Source organism: Clarias gariepinus, chromosome 10, assembly GCF_024256425.1.
Source record: "Clarias gariepinus isolate MV-2021 ecotype Netherlands chromosome 10, CGAR_prim_01v2, whole genome shotgun sequence".
NCBI classification, from domain to species: Eukaryota; Metazoa; Chordata; class Actinopteri; order Siluriformes; family Clariidae; genus Clarias; species Clarias gariepinus.
In genome coordinates this window covers 21,247,384-21,264,785 of record NC_071109.1, presented here as the reverse complement: position 1 = coordinate 21,264,785, position 17,402 = coordinate 21,247,384, and the positions used below count along the sequence as shown (strand labels likewise).

At 36.8% G+C, this 17,402-nt stretch overlaps 1 protein-coding gene across 1 annotated transcript in view; it reads left to right on the top strand.

The window, feature by feature from the left end:
• The window catches only part of snx25 (sorting nexin 25), a 51,081-nt gene extending 35,407 nt beyond the window's left edge, over positions 1-15,674 (top strand). Inside the window, exons 9-19 of the mRNA XM_053505901.1 lie at positions 941-1,216; positions 1,644-1,808; positions 2,440-2,571; positions 5,235-5,375; positions 5,621-5,734; positions 7,304-7,465; positions 9,664-9,781; positions 10,937-11,003; positions 13,323-13,504; positions 14,373-14,473; positions 15,081-15,674. Coding sequence (XP_053361876.1) covers positions 941-1,216; positions 1,644-1,808; positions 2,440-2,571; positions 5,235-5,375; positions 5,621-5,734; positions 7,304-7,465; positions 9,664-9,781; positions 10,937-11,003; positions 13,323-13,504; positions 14,373-14,473; positions 15,081-15,146 — 1,524 coding nt within the window. The 3' untranslated portion in view covers positions 15,147-15,674. The remainder of the gene's footprint in view (positions 1-940; positions 1,217-1,643; positions 1,809-2,439; positions 2,572-5,234; positions 5,376-5,620; positions 5,735-7,303; positions 7,466-9,663; positions 9,782-10,936; positions 11,004-13,322; positions 13,505-14,372; positions 14,474-15,080) is intronic.
• Positions 15,675-17,402: the final 1,728 nt, after the last annotated feature.

The window sequence follows — 17,402 nt, the reverse complement described above, 5'->3', positions numbered from 1 at the left end:
TATTTGAACAGGGGACTTCTGTTCAATGAATTATTGAAGTATTGCCTCAAGTATAAATTAGATTTTGTGTTCCAGAATTGCGATCAGTGCTTTTATCACATTTTTGCTAATTTGAACTCATATGACTTCATGCCTGTATAAGCAAATAATGCAGGGTAATGTAGTGAAAAAACAGCACCAGAGCATAAAAACGCACCATAATGTGATGTTCTGGCACATTATTGTTCATCAGGTCATTTTAATCATCGACTTCAGTGTAAGTTCAGAGACCATGTAAAACAGCTCATAAATTACTAACTGTCATATGTACCCAGACAGGAAAAAATGGAGTAAAAATGTTTCTGTGGAAGTGCAATTAATTCCTATCCGTAGCATGTTTTTTTGTAGAAATCATGGATCCTTATGGTCTTCTAGATCTCTGTGGAAGTAGTAGAATTATTCTCATGCTATTTATTTCTTTTTTTTTTCTCTGCAAAGCATTGCAGTGTGCGTGTGTTAAGAAAATCAACCCCTGCAAATGCACATTTTTGGTTAATGAAGTAAAGATCGTTATAATTGGTATTTGCTGACTCATGCTGTTGTTACCGCGGTGGCATCCTATAATATTTCTTTTTTATTATAATTTTGTTCCTACACAGTGTTTATAGTGGCTGATCACATATTGCTCGTTTTAATCACATGGCTGTCTAATTTGTTTTTGGCTTGCAATCTGTATAAGATTCCTTAATGTAATTTAATTCCTTATTTATTTGTTATTTTGCATATTAATTTAATGTGTGGCATCCACTTAATCTTCAACTCAAAATGCTTATTCTTTTATGGTAGCATAGATTATAGTGATCAAATATGATCACTATAATCTATAATATGATTAGGACTTTAAGTTTTAAAAGGCATTCACAAATCCACAAATACCTATTTTATTTTTTTCTCCATACAGAATGAGGTGCCACAGCTGGTAGGGGAGATCTATCAGAACTTCTTTGTAGAGAGTCGAGAGATCCCAGTGGAGAAAGCTTTATATAAGGAGATTCAGCAGACTCTGGTGGGAAACAAAGGCACAGACGTCTTTCACAAGATCCAGAATGACGTCTATGAAACAATGAAAGAACGATATTACCCTTCTTTCCTTGTAAGCGACCTGTATGAGCGCCTTATCAAGCGGGAGGAGCAGAGAAGCAGCTCACAATCCAGCAGTGAGGAAAAGGATGATAGCGTGAGTACCACAGGGTATCTTACAGCACGAACATAAGTAGCATTGTTTGAGGAAAGGTTACACCATTCAGAATTTAAGGATATTAAGCAGTGCACTATACAATGCACAACAGGCTGTTTCAGTATATATTTTTTTTCAAGCTGTCATGAGGACAAATCTGGTATAAAACATGAGCTTTTTTGCCATAGGTAAATTATGATCGATGAAAAAGCAATACGCTTAACAAAGCTCGACAACTTCCTGTTATGACATAGGCCTTAGATGAAGGGCCTTTCCTTGCCTCATTATAATGACATTTGGCAAGACAAGCTGTAGTCATGTAATTTGACTGGAGGCTTGCAAACATGTTTGTTCTGTCCTGATCTGCCCATTTTTATGCTTGTTAGAGATAATGCAGTATTGTGCCCATGTGTCTGTGTTTATGCAGTGTCAGTCCATGGATGGGGGAGAGGTGACTCTGGATGAGGGCAGTAAAGGTATTAACGAGCAGGCCAGCTATGCTGCTAACAAACTCCGGCAACTCTGCGAAAGATTGGAGTACAAACGGCAAGCACTGGGTTCCATACAGAATGCACCCAGGCCTGACAAAAAGGTGTGAATGTTAGACAAAGTTTATGGTAATATGGTTATCAAAGGAACAGAAGATCTATTGCACATGTTTATAAAACTAGGCTCTTGATTCTAATTCTATTACTGGAAAGCATATATAAAGTATGTAAAGTATATATAAAGATGTAGATATAAAGTGTGCATGTTAAAGCCTCAATAACTGAGGGCTTGAGTCTGGTTTATTAATCTTACCCTCAGTTGTTGCACTAGGTGCCTTTTAACCCCAAGGTCAGTATTAGCGTTTATATTCAGCAAAGCTGCTCTTGTTATACAAAAATAAAAAAGTATTTAGTCCGCCACCAATTATGCAAGTTCTCCCACTTAAAAAGATGGGAGAGGGCTGACTAAATACTTTTTTGCCCACTGTACTTTTCTCTCAACTGCAAGGAAGTGACAAGTGCCCTTGTAGATTCTCTCCTGAAGAAGGTAGACATCTGGTTTCTGTCTAGGTCCATTTCTAGTGCACACTCAACTTTTGTATCAACTGCTGTTTTTTTCCCCCTGTATTAATATTGTGGCTTAATTATTTATTATTTTTATAAAACAAAACACAAGACCCTCTGCCGTATTGGGACTGCTAACAACCTTGTCTTTGTGTTTGTTTCTGTGTAAAGATTGTATCTCTTCTGAAAGAGGAGATTGGGGTGATGGAAAAGGAGCACAGTGAGCTGCAGCTGCATATCTCGCGTACAGACTGGTGGTGTGAGAACCTAGGCACATGGAGAGCTATGATTAACACAGCTGAGGTCAGTCTGTCGGGTGCCCAAGGTTGCTTTAGAAGACAAATTTTTTTCAAAAAATTAGACGAGGCACAGAAAGCTTGCCATAAAAACACATCACTCAAAATGCCCAAAATTTATAGATATGCAAAGAAGTCTACCTTCCTTCTAGTTATTAAAAGAGCAAATATACTGTACAAAAATGTCAAGAACTATTTCAAACCACTTTTATTCAAATTTTCTTAAAGCTATAGAATTATTAAAGAATCTGCTGAGAGGTTTTAAGCCAACCATGAAATATAAGGACCCAAAAAAGGACCAAAACTACATATTGACTGTGCTTGATCCATGATTTAAGGATTATTACTTTAAATTGGAACAAGACAGAATGCATGTGACTCATTTAGGTTCACTTGAAATAATCAGCCACTAATGATTACTATTCATACTGAGTTCAATTTCTGTAGTCACCCCCAGGCCTGATTACTGCCACACCTGTTTCAATCAAAAAATCACTTAAATAGGAGCTACCTGACACAGAGAAGTAGACCAAAAGCACCTCAAAAGCTAGACATCATGCCAAGATCCAAAGAAATTCAGGAACAAATGAGAACAAAAGTAATTGAGATCTATCAGTCTGGTTAAGGTTATAAAGCCATTTCTAAAGCTTTGGGACTCCAGCGAACCACAGTGAGAGCCATTATCCACAAATGGCAAAACCATGGAACAGTGGTGAACCTTTCCAGGAGTGGCCAGCCGAGAGGCCACAAAAGACCCCAGGACAACATCTAAAGAACTGCAGGCCTCACTTGCCTCAATTTAGGGTCAGTGTTCACGATTCCACCATAAGAAAGAGGCAAAAACAGCCTGCATGGCAGATTTCCAAGGCGCAAACCACTTTTAAGCAAAAAGAACATTAAGGCTCGTCTCAATTTTGCTAAAAAAAAATCTCAATGATTGCCAAGACTTGGGAAAATACCTTGTGGACCGACGAGACAAAAGTTGAACTTTTTGGAAGGTGCGTGTCCGTTACATCTGGCGTAAAAGTAACACAGCATTTCAGAAAAAGAACATCATACCAACAGTAAAATATGGTGGTGGTAGTGTGATGGTCTGGGGTTGTTTTGCTGCTTCAGGACCTGAAAGGCTTGCTGTGATAGATGGAACCATGAATTCTATTGTCTACCAAAAAATCCTGAAGGAGAATGTCCGGCCAGCTGTTCGTCAACTCAAGCTGAAGCGATCTTGGGTGCTGCAGCAGGACAATGACCCAAAACACACCAGCAAATCCACCTCTGAATGGCTGAAGCAAAACAAAATGAAGACTTTGGAGTGGCCTAGTCAAAGTCCTGACCTGAATCCTATTGAGATGTTGTGGCATGACCTTAAAAAGGCGGTTCATGCTAGAAAACCCTCAAATAAAGCTGAATTACAACAATTCTGCAAAGATGAGTGGGCCAAAATTCCTCCAGAGTGCTGTAAAAGACTCGTTGCAAGTTATCGCAAACGCTTGATTGCAATTATTGCTGCTAAGGGTGGCCCAACCAGTTATTAGGTTCAGGGGGCAATTACCTTTTCACACAGGGCCATGTAGGTTTGGATTTTTTTTCTCCCTAAATAATAAAAACCATCATTTAAAAACTGCATTTTTTGTTTACTTGTGTTATCTTTGACTAATAGTTAAATGTGTTTGATGATCAGAAACATTTTGTGTGACAAACATGCAAAAGAATAAGAAATCAGGAAGGGGCAAATAGTTTTTCACACCACTGTGTATATACACAGAATCATAGCCTATCAGCAAATTTTTTTTACTTTTTACATTTCCCCCCTTTTTCCAGCACTATTCAGCGGGTACAAACATTTCTGAAAGGTCTAGAAAGACATGTCTAGTTCGAGGAAATAAAATTCCTCTAGATGTCCATAAAGCTGGGTCTCTGCCAATCTTTAAACAACCTATCATGTTCTTCAGTATTTCGGTTAATCTCCCTATCTGCCAAATTCTTAAATGTCATTTAACCAAGATATTTAAATAAATAGAACCTGAAGTGAACAGATGCACACCATTCTGCCAAAAGATATTGACTTTACATGGCAGACCAGAATTAATTCATTGAATTGGGTTAAGATTTGGTGGCTTTGGGGCCATTTGGTGACCTTCTTAAGGTGTAGATGGGATGTTGTCATTCTGGAAAAGACCCCTTATATTAGGATAGGAATGATTCATCTTAGGATAAAGATATTAACTTCCTTAAACTTCCTTTAAATGGAATGTGTTACCTAAAGCCATTTCTTAGGGAGTTTCTTGTAACACATCTTACTTGGTGTGTGTTATTACTCAGCACATTAAGAAGTGAATTATTTTTGGCTTGTTGCTCTATTTGTTTACGGAGCTGATTAACAGCCTTTGTCTAGTACCAGTTTCCTCAGTCTTATTTTCATGTATGCAGTCCATTGATCATTTGTCTATTATGAATTCTTTAACAGGATAACCCAGTTGTGTGTCTTATTACAGCAAGTGCAACCTAGTTCATGCTTACCCTATCACGCCTTATGTGACCTTTCAAAATTAACTACTGTTTTCATTTACTATTCGTTTAAGAAATGTTTGAGAACCAGACATATATTTTCATGATAAGTACCTGGACAGTTAAAATGTATATTTATAATATGTTTGTGTTTACTAACAGGCTTGTGAGGAGAACAGCGAGCAAATGGCATGTTATTCTGTAGCAGTCAGTCTGTTGGAAGGAGAGGACGCAGAGAACAGCAGCTGGTGCGTCACAAGGAAGCTGAGCGAGTTTCAGGCCCTGCACAGGAAACTGACCGAGGTACCCGTCCTCACCTGGGGACATTTGATTACTTGACATGTGCTTGTTTCTTCCAGAAAGCATTAAATCCTTATTTCAGTGGCAACATCTAAGTCTGCTGTGACTCTGCCATGTCCCTGGCTGAGTTGCTATGGCAACGAGATGAGTCATAGAGCTGTTGCATGTTTTAATATATGATACAAATTATGCATGACAAAACTAACACCCCAGGCCACCTGGCTCTCTCTCTCTGTCTCTCTCGCCAGTGTTTTCCCTGTCTGAAGAAGGTCCAGCTGCCCTCGCTCAGTAAACTGCCATTCAAGTCCATTGACCAAAAGTTTCTTGAGAAATCTAAAAATCAACTGAACACATTTTTGCAGGTAAGTGGTAATATTGCCTTGTGACACAGACTGCATTTGTCACTTGTATTTGTCTTACAAGTGCATATCTTTATTTTAGAAGCAGAACCAAAGCAGATGTAGCAACCTAGGTAGCTTGTTTGTGCCTGTCAGGTAAAGGGGGACTGAGTGTAGTTGATTGCGTGTGTTCTCATGACCCAGCAACTACGAAATTAGCAGTGCAGTAATCAAAGCTTCGAAATTACTGTCTTCCAACTCTGTTTGGATGTACAGTGAAACCTTGGATTATGAGCATAATTTACTCATAAACCAAAACACTTGTACATCAAAGCAAAATGTCCCATAAGAAATAATGGAAATGCAAATTATTCATTCCACAGTCCGAGAGGGGGTGGGGGGTTGTAAAGGTGAGAGTTTGTGTGTGTTAAGGCGAGAGAGAGTGTGTGTGAACACATAACGACAGAGAGGGAGAAAATGGATCTTTAACCTCTCTAATGAGACTTTCTTTTGCTTTACATGGGCAAAAGGTGTGTTATAATAAACAGTACACATGCACTATATACACGCGCTTACACAAAATAAGATGTTTTACACGCACACATGTGGTCACAGTGTTATATTAATCAGTACACGTGTGCACGGATGTTGATTATACCAGTAAGAGATGTACACTAAGACCCGGCAGGGGAACAATTACCCACAATTCCACAATACAAGAGAGAGAAAAACCGTTGGCTCAGTTGTGATGTAATGCTCGGTGGCAAAACAAGAAGCGCCTGCGTGATGCATGATACTCGGTACTCGTGAACCAAGACTTGCTAGTTTTTTAAGTCAAAATTTATTAAAAAATCTTTCCTTGTCTTGCCGAACACTCGCAAACCGCGTTACTCGCAATCCGAGGTTCCGCTGTAAGTTTATTTGGTGTGTCAGTTTCATTAGTTATAAACAAAATCATGATGTCTGCTTTGAACTAATTGATCTGATTAAATGTTTTCGATAAAAAAAGAATGAGTCACAGCTTCCATCAGATGTTCTCAGTGTTGTGATTAATTAGCTTGCAAGTTAGATGTACAGCTCGTTGTTAGTCTATTATTTGGTGAAAATCCCCAAACTTCTTGGGATGTTAATAATGCCTAAATAAATGCAGCATTAGTATAGTCTGGTGGAATGAAACCTTTTCTTTCTGAGTGGTTTGTTAGTCAGCTATGAACATGGCAATCAATTTGGTTTTAAGCCCATTTTAGTGTGATGTAGTTGGCTCATTTTAGGGCGAAATCTCTTTCTGGCTTATCAAACATATTTAACAGTCTTATGAGTATTTATTCAGCCATACAACACCCCAAAGAGCATTAAAATCCACTTCTATAGGTGGTGCAGAGCACTTGTCTACTAAGTAAATTAAATGGCCAGTTGGTGCAGTTGCACCACTATATTATTTGTCCATGTCAGTGTTAATGCATTAGCCTGGATGGCCTTCATCATGCAGAGCAAAAATGTACCATAATTTGATATTTGTATATGTATAAAGATTAACAGATCATTTAATTCTTTGATTGATTAATTCATGAATTAATTATGTGTTCTTTGTAGAAAATGCTGACAGATGAGCGCATGTGCCAGAGTGAAGCTCTGTATGCATTCCTCAGCCCATCACCAGAGCACCTTAAAGTCATCGACATCCAGAAAAAATCCACCTTCTCCCTTGCCTCATTTCTGGAGAGACTGCCAGGAGACCTTTTCTCCCATCAAGAGGTCAAACACACACCACACACCAATTTCTGAGTATATGAAATGACAGAAGTTGTGGGAAATGGTAACAATCGAAATAGCTCCATGGCCACATTTCAGGCCAAGTAAAGCTTAATTTAAAAATAGTGTAGTGAAAGGAGGGATGAGGGAGCTCAGTTAAGGGTTACAGTTCTGTAGGGAGTTTTTTTTACCACATAATTGAGAATCACAGCCAGGATGATTTAAAGCAATTTATTTTTCTTATTACTTTGTATAATAGTAAAACACTGGTTTAAAAACAGCTGTCTGCTTATATTATAAAAGTCAGATTTCTATTTTTCTAATACGAATATAGATTAAATCGTTGGTACCCTTCCTTTGAAGAAAGAAAAATCCTCAATGGTCACTGAAATAATTCGAAACTGACAAAAGTAATAATAGATAAACATTTTTCTGAAAATTAACTAATGAAAATCAGACAGTGCTTTTGAATTGTGGTTCAAAATAACAAAAATTGTGCTACCTAGAGAAGATTGGAAATAATTTGACCATAGGGACACAGTAAACTAAAGTGTGTCCTGTAATTAGCATTACATGTGTGTTCTTTTAATCCATCAGTCTGCCTATTTATAGGATGAATAGTAATCACTGTGCTGTTTGGTATTATAGTGTGTACCATAGTAACCACAGAAAACCAAGAAGAGAGTTGCCTCAGGAGATTAGAAAGATAATTAGACAAACGTGATAAAGGTAAAGGCTATACAAGACCATCTCCAAGTAGCATGATGTTCCTGTGAGCACAGTTGCACATATGATTCAAAAGTTAGAAGTTTCAGGTAGACAGGACTGTGGCCCACTTTAAACAGGGCCACAAGAGAAAAATTTATGATAAATTGAAGAGACTGATAATACAAGTGGTAACCAAAGAGAGTTTAACTCCAAGGAGTGTGACATGAGGCAAAAGTGGTCTTGGAAGACGACCAAAGATGACCGAGGAGGATTCCACTGTTAAGAGCAAATCATAAAAGGCAAGACAGGAAAATGCATATTGACAAGCCACAAAGCGTTTAGAAGAATTTCCTTTGGACAGAAACATTATTTTTTTGGCAAGCCACATCAGCTCTATGTTTATAAACGCAAAAATGAAGAAGCAAAAATTAAGGAAACAAAGAAAATAACACTGTATCTACTGTAAAACATGAAGGAGGCTTGGTTATGGTTTGCGGCTGCTTTGCTGCATCTGGCACAGGGTGTCTTGAATCTGTGCAGGGTACAAAGAAATCTCAAGTCTATCAAGGTGTTCTGGAGTGAAATGTGCTGGCCAGTTTTGAAAAGCTTGGTCTGAGTCATAGGTCATGGGTCCGCTAAAACACAGCTAAAAACACTCAAGAATGGTTTCATGACTCACAGTTCTGAAGTGGTCTTTAATGAACCCTGATCTGCATCCTATTGAACGCCTGTGGAAAGAGCTGAAACATGCAGTCTAGAAAAGGCACCCTTTAAACCTGAGACAGCTGGAGAAGTTTGCTCACAAGAAGTGGGCCAAAATACATGTCAACAGGTGCAGAAGCCTCATTGTTTTAGGGTAACTTAATTTTCGTCCAGTTTTCTTTTTAAAATGCTTCTGTAGAAACCCAATTTAAAAGCAATGTCTGATTTTCATTAGTTAATTTTAAATATTTTTTACTTCTTACTTTCTGCAGTTTCAAGTAGTTTTAGTGACCATTGTGGGTTTTCCTTTCTTTAATGGAAAGTTATGAACAATTTTATTTTATCCTAATTTATTCAATAAATCTTTGGTTACCTTGTCAACTACTCACTTCTACAGTTGTAAATCTCTATGCTATAGCTGATGAATTTTAGTAGAAACTCTTTGCCTTGAAAATGTACCACCTTTATACAGTTAAATAATTTTCTCCTCTTGCTGTTCTTTTTCTTGGTTATGAATATTTATAAAAAAAAAAAAAGTGGGTGTTTGAGACTCACAGGAAGGCATTAGAAAACAACTCATTGAAATGCACATTTTTCTATCAGCTGACCTTCCCAGTAAAATAAAATATAGAACCATTAAGGAATATAATTCTGTAATTTCATCTGTGTCCTTGCTTTAATTCCCAATTACTAAATAAAATTCACTCTCTGTTTAAGTGAGGTGAAAGAGAAAGTATGTATTTATCTGTCTGTCTTTCTGGCGCACATCTATCTATCTATTCATCCATTAGGATGAGGCTGAGGATGACAGCGATCTTTCCGACTATGGCGATGATCCAGATGGGAAAAAAGATGTCCTTGCAGAGCCCTTCTTCATGCTCATTGGAGAAGTGTTTGAACTCAGGGGCAGTAAGTTAAGTCTCATATACTTGTTGAATCCTGTTTTGTAATTGGTTTGACTGGATATGGTTAAGCTGTGTTTTGTGTGTGTGTGATCTTTAGTGTAAAGTGCAGTTTTATTTGAATGAATTAGGGGTATAGCAGTACACAGGTTTAAAATTGTATCATTTGGTACAGGTGGTTAAATTTGGTGCATGTTTTGATTTGACTTAAGGTTAAATTAATAGAACGTTAGGACATATACACAGAGTATAACTTAAAGGTTTTACTTCTGATGCGTAGCCTTGTTAATTTGATGTCACTTTTAAAACAGGGGAAAAATTTTGATTTTGAGTTTCACAACCCAAAAATATTAATATAAAAATAATTGTTAAATAAATATTTAAAAATAACCTGCACTGTACCTTTCTAAAGAATCCCAACAGAGCAGTATTTTTGCTAGTGTCCGTGTGTAGCTGAAGTAAGAGGAGAGAGAAGAGGAGAAGGGAGGGGGCTACTATGTACATCAACTTTTATACACACACTAACAGAAACACTGTCGGGTAACTTGTTCAACAAGGAATCTCTCTAAAAACACTCAGACGCGCACACACACTAACGGAAGACCTGCTCTATGCCAGAGAGAGAGACCCTAGAAATTAACTATACGAGTGAGGCATGTGCACTGAGACTGAGCATGGGAGACGATGGGACCCCTAATCCCACAGAGAGAGAAGAACCATTGGCTCAGTTGTGATCACGTGATGCTCTGCAAACAAATCGCATACTCGTATGTCAAGACCTCCCTTGTTTATTAAGTAAAATTTTATTTAAAAAACTTGCTCGTCTTCCAAGTTACTCGCAATCCAAAGTTCCACTGTACTTTAAATATCTCTTATTCAAAAGAGCTATTGTTTGCATGACTTCCTGTAAATATTGCAGTTACTATTCTTAAACAACTTAGCACCAAGATACCTAGAAGTATTATTTTCTTTTATTTTAAGAAAGAAAACTATGTTCTTTTATGTGCATTCTTTTTGTCTTGAGGAAATTATAGCCAGTTTGCCATGTTTACGAGTGTGTGATTTCAAAACCATAACTTGCGTTTTATTACACTCCTAGAATAAATGGACCCACTGAAGTGCAATTTAATTAATTAAATAAATGTTGTCATTTTCTCTGCAGTGTTCAAGTGGGTACGGAAGACACTAATTGCACTAGTTCAAGTCACTTTTGGAAGGACAATAAACAAGTAAGCAAGTCTGAATAGTATTTTGACAGCTATTCAAATCTCCAGGAAAAAGTCTAAAGAAAAGAGATGGCCTGCTGTGACTGCTCTGACACTGCCAAAGAGAGCCATGAATGAATGGTACCTCGTACTGACAACATGCTTGATGTGGTCATGTCTAATAAGACAAACACACACTGATGCGGCTGGACTGACTCTCTGAGCAGTGTGTGTAGGAAGTTGTCAAAAGGGTTGGAGGGTTGTCACATCTTTTGTTTCAGCATCACACTTTCAGTCCAGTGTTTTTTAGTCTCCTGAAAGAGACCCATTATCTCTTCATGTCAAGCTTCCCTATACACTACTGCATACAACACTGCTTAGCTACCCTTCATTTGAACTCCTTTAAAAATATTTTTTTTATTTGAGCTACTATAAGGGGCAAGTGACTTTTGATTGTGCAGAATCACATAACACATGATGCCCTGTTACATTTATGCACTTATCCAAACTTTTTACTAGTGTTTGAATACCAAGGGCATCAGGGTAGATAGATTTCGCAGAACACCGGAGACATGATTGGACTTCCTCTTTACATCTTCAACTCTGGTGTCTTAGGAACTCCTATAATGACCCAAACATGTGAAAATTGCTTGGAGAGAGATCAGAACAGTGTGTGGCAATCACTCCCAGCTGAGTTCCAGTAATGTGCAAGTGGCGTTAATGAATGATTCTGTGTACAGTTCCCACAGATGTGTCTCTTCCACAAATTAGCGACAGGTTATTTGTCGATATTCAAGGGTCAGGCGTTTGACTCACTGAATACTTAAGGGAACGACTGCAGTGGATCATCATTCACGGACGATCAACATTTACATTTTTTTTACTGCGGCTAAAAGTCCTCACTGTACTATGCTTGAAGTCTTCAGTAAATCTCAGTGGGTTTTACTCCTTTATTTATCACAAGTCCCAGTTTGACTTGAATGCCCATTATAAAAAAATATTAATATACGTAAGTACACTCACTATAACTTAGTAGGTGCTGTATGAAATAACATATGAATGATCCTAAATGCTAACTGGCTGGTTAATAGTTAGGAAGTTGCCTTGTTTTTATTACTAGTAGACATAAAACTTACCAGTGCAATCTTATTTTGCAGAACCTGACAGAGTATTCTCTTCTTCATGCCATTATTTAGTCATTCGGTCATGTATTAGCAGTGTAGTGGATAAAAGTATGCAAGTAAAAAACATCCAAGGAACCGTAGCTCCTCCTCAGGAGGAAATGCCATGTATGAGAGAGGACAGAGAGGAGAATGGCCAGACCAGACTCTTCATGTAATTTTTTTTTAAGCTTTTAAGCTTTAGTGTTGAATTGGTACCTGGTGTGGTCCTCTGCTATTTTAGCCCACCTACCATAAGTCTTCCATGTGTTGTGCATATTGTGAAATGCTTTTCTGCTCACTGCAGTTGTCAAGAATGGTAATGGATGTTACTGTAGCCTTCCTGCCAGCTTAAGCAAGTCTGGCCACTCTCTGGCTTCTCTCATCAACAAAGCTGCATATTAATGATTTGTGTTGTGCTGCTGCTACATCATTGGCTGATTGGATAATTGCCAGACATAAATGTGACTGGTACTAGCATATTGTATTGGTCTTTTGCAGATATGTGACCATGACAGTCAAATAAGTTTACAACAGAAGCACTGTTAATGGACATTAGGCTACGATATAATTTCATTGATAATTATATTTCAGGTGTTTTTCTAAACCAAAAAAATAACAGAAATATTACCTGATGATTAATGGACAACCTACTGGATTACCTGATGCTTTTTCACATGCATTATGTCATGATGAACTTCGCAACTTATTCAAAAGTGAAACAAGCATGTGAAAATAAAGTTAGGATATCAGTTAACATAGCTTGATTGCCCCAGACAGTGTATAAATATGTAATTCTGGTTAGATATGGGCTTTGGCACTGGCATCCAGTATGCAACGTTCTTTTTTTGAAGTGTATTTTCGACTTGTCTATTTTTGTTGTAATAATGCCAGTCTGAGAGTTTTAGCTTAATGGGATTTTTAGACCCCAGCCTGTAAGCATGAGTATATGTTTTTACCTACAAAGACGATGGCGAGTGATAAGGCTACAAAGCACTTCTGATTAAGGTTTACTGGTGAATTATATAAATAAAAAATGTGTCACTTTAAATTCCTTTAATATGAATACAATAAATTGGTAGTAAAAGTTTAGTAAAAATTGCAGAAAATAATTTGTTGGCTGATTTTATTTAATTTTTTCCCCCAAAATTAAATCAGTTTGTTTCTCTGTCATTTCCCACAGGCAGATCAGAGACACAGTAAACTGGATCTTTAGTGAGCAGATGATGGTTTATTACATTAATATATTCCGGGACACATTTTGGCCCAACGGGAAACTTGCACCACATAACGCAGCTCGCTCAGATGCCGAGCGCCACGAGACCAAGGAGAAAGCGCAGCAGAAACTGCTCGACAACATCCCTGGTAAGAGCAACTTTTCACTTGAAACTGCAGGCCGTCAACCTTTTTAGCTTCTGGTGCGGAAATGAAATACCATTATTATTGTGTTTTGTGTGATGACACTTAATCGTGGGGTTTTGATGAGATGTTACCTGCGTGGCAGCAGTTTTAATGATATGCAGTCTGGGGTCAAGGATAAACAAGGTTCCACTGAGCAGGCGGTGTGTTATAATTACCCACTGAAGTACATTACGCTGTACCAGACATGTAACACTTTACTGCTTGACACCTAACAGAGAACATTGGAAGCACCCAGCTGAGAAAAAAATTTAATAGTCTACTTAGTTGGCTGTTTTAGCATAGTGTTATGTAATGCCCAAGTAAATTTATAAAGGTTAAGATGTATTAATTTACCATTTGATGGCCACCTTAAAGTGTGGTTTATTTGGTTCATGAGATAACGGTGTGTTTTCGTGATTAATTGAAATGGTGGAGGCAGGACATTCTTTATTAAAGCTGATATCATGTGAATTAATCTTTATAGGTTTGTCCATTCAGACGCAAACAAAAGATGTGGAATGTGAACCTTAAGGCACAGAGCTTAATGATGTTTAGTTTGTAGAGCACTTGCTTTATTTTCAGTGGTATCATATGAGTCCAGGCAATAGAAAGCACTTTTAAACTCAATACAATACACAGACAATATTAAATTCCGTACAGATTAATTAATTTAAATGTAAATGTGAATGTACTGTATTCAGATTGCATTATTGTACTGTAAGTCTTGATTAGGAAATTTTAATCCTCTATTCACACCTTGTTATGAATATAAAATGAGCATAGCAGAAGGGACACTTTTGTAATACAAGAAAATTTTATTCGTGTCCGTTAGATGCACTACAGAATTTAGTGGGGCAGCAGAATGCACGGTACGGCATCATCAAGATCTTTAATGCACTTCAGGAATCCAGTGCCAACAAGCATCTTCTTTATGTAAGTCTACACTGTTTTGTATGCGGTCACTCCAGCCTAACATGTTTCATCTCTTCTGCACCTGCCACTATCATTTCTCCTTTTTTTTAAGAGTGCTTTCACTTCACTAAAGATAGAGTCATTGTGGAAATAGCTTTATTTAGTTCACTTATTTGGTGAACTGGGGTATGGTATTTGCCTGCAATCTGTAGGTTTAATAAATAAATTCCAAGCATCTTTTAAGAGATGTTCAGCATCTGTTACTAAGCATATTTCTAGGGGACTTCCTAAAAGTCTAATAGATTCTTCAAATATACCTCCTACGCCTCATGACCCAACAGGAAATAAAAACAAACTCAGAAACAAATGAGAGTAAATAATACAATAATGGGAACCACAAATACAATAGAGTAGTTGGAAAAACAAACAACATTCACATAAAAATGCTAACTAAGAATGTTATCAGAGGAAAGAAATCAAGAACACAAAATTAAGAAATGAGACGAATGACATTTCCCAAGAAAAAAAAAACGCACACAATTTTTAGTGTTTCTTTTTAATGCATAGCTGCCATCTAGTGGCAGGGATAAATAGTAACAAAAATTTTCTTGTCTGCTCTAATTTACAGATCCTGCTGGAGATGCTCCTCAAAGAACTTTGCCCTGAGCTAAACGAAGAGATGGAACATGTCTAAGCTTGTACACAGTCACGTGTTTAAAGAAGGATTCACATTGACTTCACTTATTTTGTTACTTGAACATGCTGGAAGGAAGTTTTTTATTTATGAATCACTCTGAGAAATGCTTGACTTTATGGCATTATACTACAGGACTTCAGTTTTCTCCATCCTTTTTTATTTTTTTTCACTGGTTTCTAACGCACCAGACCTAATGCCAACCAACCAAGTTTGTTTCTGTGTTTGTTTTTAATGTTTGTGGGATTTTGTTTGACTGTAAAGGACATAAAATGTGAATAGTCGTGGGTGTTGTACTTGCTTTAAAAGAGAAAATGAAAAAAAAAAAAAAAAAAACTCCAACCTCTTGAACCTCTCTACATGCATTACAGTACATGTTGTGGTCATTATGAAGGCTTTTAAGTGTGCAATGTGTCAAGTACAGGTTATTGTGCTAGTTTCATCTGTGTTATTATCATTATTATTGTAGATTTTATTTTTACCAAAAATAGTTTAGAGCATTTATAAGCAATAAATTGCAAAATAATACTTGTTACTCATTTCATTATTCTTATTATTAATGAATGAAACTGGGTTAGGTTTCTGAGGTAAAAAAAAAAAAAAAAAAAAAAAACTGAACCAAGCCCATCACAGAGGTGAGAGATATATGACAATATTAATGCTTTTTTTTCAGGTATTATCATAGTAATAATAAAACGCTTTCCATACATTTGTCTCAGAACAAAAAGTTATGATAAAAAGCAAGTGAAAAATCATATAATAATAAGTCGATTATAGCAAACAATAGCTGAATGCATTGTTTATTTGTCCAGTATGGATGCATTATCTGGGGAATTTACTTTGAATTTATGGATGTTACATTATACCATAAGTGAGGTCCATCTGGAGTTTCTTAATCAGTGTCTGGGTTCATCAGGACTACCTCGAAAGAAATGTGTGAAGGGGAAAAACAATAACAACAACTACATCAACATCCACACCAAATGGGGCACCATATGTTGCTGTATTGTGCAATTCCTCATTAGGGCAGGAACCATGTCATTGTCTCAGTGTCCAGAGTCTATATACATGATGATGATGATGATGCATTTGCAGCCATGTAAGGAGAAATGCCTGTCCACCTGAACATTCATGCAATTATCAAATGAGCCAATTATGTCACAGCCTCACAATGTATAAACTCCTATAAATACAGGGTTTGCTTAAAAACATCCAGATGTGGTGAGTCTGTCTGCATTATAGCCTCAGATTTCTGTTTTTGGTTGACAGGATTGAAACAGATAGCCTATTGGTACACACTAGACAGGGTGCCAATTCATCATAAAAGTGTTATTTCATAAAAATAAATAAATATAGTATTTATTTAAATTGATATAAAATAGATATATCTAAAAAAAATAATAAAAAAATAAGTATTGCTCTAGTGGTCCAAACTTTTGATCAGTACTATAAATGTAAAATTTAAACCAGCCTGTATTTTCTCCATTTTAAAATGTACATTGACTGAAGCATATACAGTACCTTGCAAAATATTCTTTTTTTGGAATACTTTATTTAAAACATAAAACAATAATAGAGAACAAATTATTAGGAAGAATTATAAACTTAATTTAATCCTACTCCTCCTGACTAGTTAAACGACAGGGGCCAAAAGTAATCACTCGAATTGACCACCAGATGGCGCAAATGGACATTAAAAAAAAAACAGCCGTATTTGCCGCAGTTTTTAATTCTAAGCTTAAATCATAAAAAAAAGTCTTAAAAATGTCGTATCGAAGAAATACAACAGTGATGGTACATCCGAGTACTTTATACAACAAACATGAAAAAAATGTAAATAAATAAATAAATAAATAAATAAATAAATCTGAACCACAGTTATTGACATTTACTGTACAATAAAGAGTTAAAAAAAACAGGTGTTTAAAGTTGTTTAGGTGTTGTTTGTTGCCCAGTGTAAGCTAATTGTCCCTATTGCCTCCATGACCAATAGCTTATGATACATACATTTAAACAATTTATTCATAAAGATGTATATGTTTTACATGTGTTGCTGTAACAACTTCATATGAAATAATGAGATGGAGCGGAGACTGCCGCTTCATTCAATTTACCATCAATATGCACGGAAACACTTAACATTTAACGTTAGCATTAGTGTGCATGCCCAAACAATCACTAGGAGGTATTGTTACGTTACTGAAAGTAGATCCAAACAATACAACATGGAAAGTTACAGAGCTGTTACTGAACGAT